The following is a 1,725-nucleotide window of genomic DNA, read 5'->3' as shown; positions in this document are numbered from 1 at the left end:
CCTTTGAACGTGGCATGGTTGTTGGTGCCAGAAGGGCTGGTCTGAGTATTTCAGAAACTGAGCCTGATTTGCCGACAAATCTGCGGCAACTGTGTGATGCCATCATGTCAATATGGACCAAAATCTCTGAGGAATGCTTCCAGCACCTTGTTGAATCTACGCCACGAAGAATTGAGGCAGTTCTGAAGGCAAAAGGGGTCCAACCCGTTACTAGCGTGGTGTACCTAATAAAGTGGCCGGTGAGTGTATATGTGACATTATCTCCAAAACTAATTAGCTRTGGCATTAGCTCTCGAGCTAATATTAGCTATTATTAGCTCTGGAGCTAATGCCATATTTGTATTACTAATACATATGCATGGTGTTAGCGCTCGGGATCCATGGTTATTAATTTATTACAACTCAACAGCCTACAGTAGTTTTAGTTTTGCTTTCATTGTTTAATAAACAAATAATGTTTAACATTACAACAATGGAAGATCTCTTAAAGCTCAATGAACCAATCAGTGCTTATCTTCTACACAAAGCTCCGCCTCTTTCTGGGGAAAACTGTCCCTCCACCTTGACTGGGAGTGAATGGAAATCCTGATTATGAAAATGTTTTAATAAATATTAATTAAAATCCATCTAACTGGAGTAACAGCACCACCCATTGGCTTGGTGTGTCATAAACCAGACGATGTTCTTTAACTGCTTTAATTGGCTGAACAGCGTCTGAATCTTTCCTTATTTAATATAAAATATACAATAAAGTCTGATGATACTTGTGACTTTGTCAGTTGTTGATGCTGGGTTTGGTCTCTGCAGGGAACCGAGTATAAAGGAGTGTACTGGGCGGATCATCCAACCATAAAGCTCTTCTGGGAGGTGTTCCACGATCTCCCCCTGGAGAAGAAGAAACAGTTTCTCTGTAAGTCTGGACAAACTGGGGTTCCCCCCCACAAAAAAACATGGACCAATTGATGGATTTGTTCTGTTTCTGTCCGCAGTGTTCCTCACAGGAAGCGACCGCATCCCGATCCTGGGCATGAAGAGTCTGAAGCTGGTGATCCAGCCCACGGGCGGAGGCGAGGACTACCTGCCCGTCGCCCACACCTGCTTCAACCTGCTCGACCTCCCCAAGTACACGAGCAAGGAGACGCTCCGCGAGAAACTTTTACAAGCGATAGATCACAATCAAGGCTTTAACCTGGCCTGACGGAGGACCACATTCAAACGTTTCTACGAACTGAACATAGACCCGTTTTTTTTTTTTCCTGCTATTCAAGCTGCAGTAAACTACTGATAAACACCAGTAATAACACGATCCTTCCAAGCTTAGAGTCAATATTTGTCCAGATGTTTCTGCTGGATGATGATTTAATGTCTGTAAAAAAAAGGATGAAATGTCTGCAGCACCGGTGCTACAGTTCTGATCAAACACCTTCATTAAGTGTTGAAATCCACACAATGTGAACTGGTTTGTTTCAGGGGAGTTGGGTTGTGACGGTTTGGATTCTGCTGGCTGTAAGCCTTAAACAATTCAAAAAATATCAAATAAAATACGGCCACTGAAACTGAGGTTTGAGGACATTATTCTCAGGGTTTAGTCTAAAAAAAAAATCCCTTGGTGACGATCAGACACCAGAATCAGGTCCAGAACAGAAACCTAGACCACCCACTGTCCAGTGACCCCCTTCAGGTCCTTCTGGGGGGAAAGATCATTTGAATGAATGACCTAATATC

The 1,725-nt window shown here is 43.1% G+C and overlaps 1 protein-coding gene across 1 annotated transcript in view; it reads left to right on the top strand.

The window, feature by feature from the left end:
- herc4 (HECT and RLD domain containing E3 ubiquitin protein ligase 4) overlaps positions 1–1,560 on the top strand; it is a gene marked incomplete in the record, with an annotated part of 16,422 nt that extends 14,862 nt beyond the window's left edge. Inside the window, 2 exon segments of the mRNA XM_014005442.1 lie at positions 808–910; positions 990–1,560. Coding sequence (XP_013860896.1) covers positions 808–910; positions 990–1,198 — 312 coding nt within the window.
- Positions 1,561–1,725: the final 165 nt, after the last annotated feature.

This window comes from Austrofundulus limnaeus, unplaced genomic scaffold, assembly GCF_001266775.1.
Source record: "Austrofundulus limnaeus strain Quisiro unplaced genomic scaffold, Austrofundulus_limnaeus-1.0 Scaffold30, whole genome shotgun sequence".
Lineage (NCBI taxonomy): Eukaryota > Metazoa > Chordata > Actinopteri > Cyprinodontiformes > Rivulidae > Austrofundulus > Austrofundulus limnaeus.
Note: the sequence above shows the minus strand (reverse complement) of the source record. Positions and strands in the feature narration are given on the sequence as shown.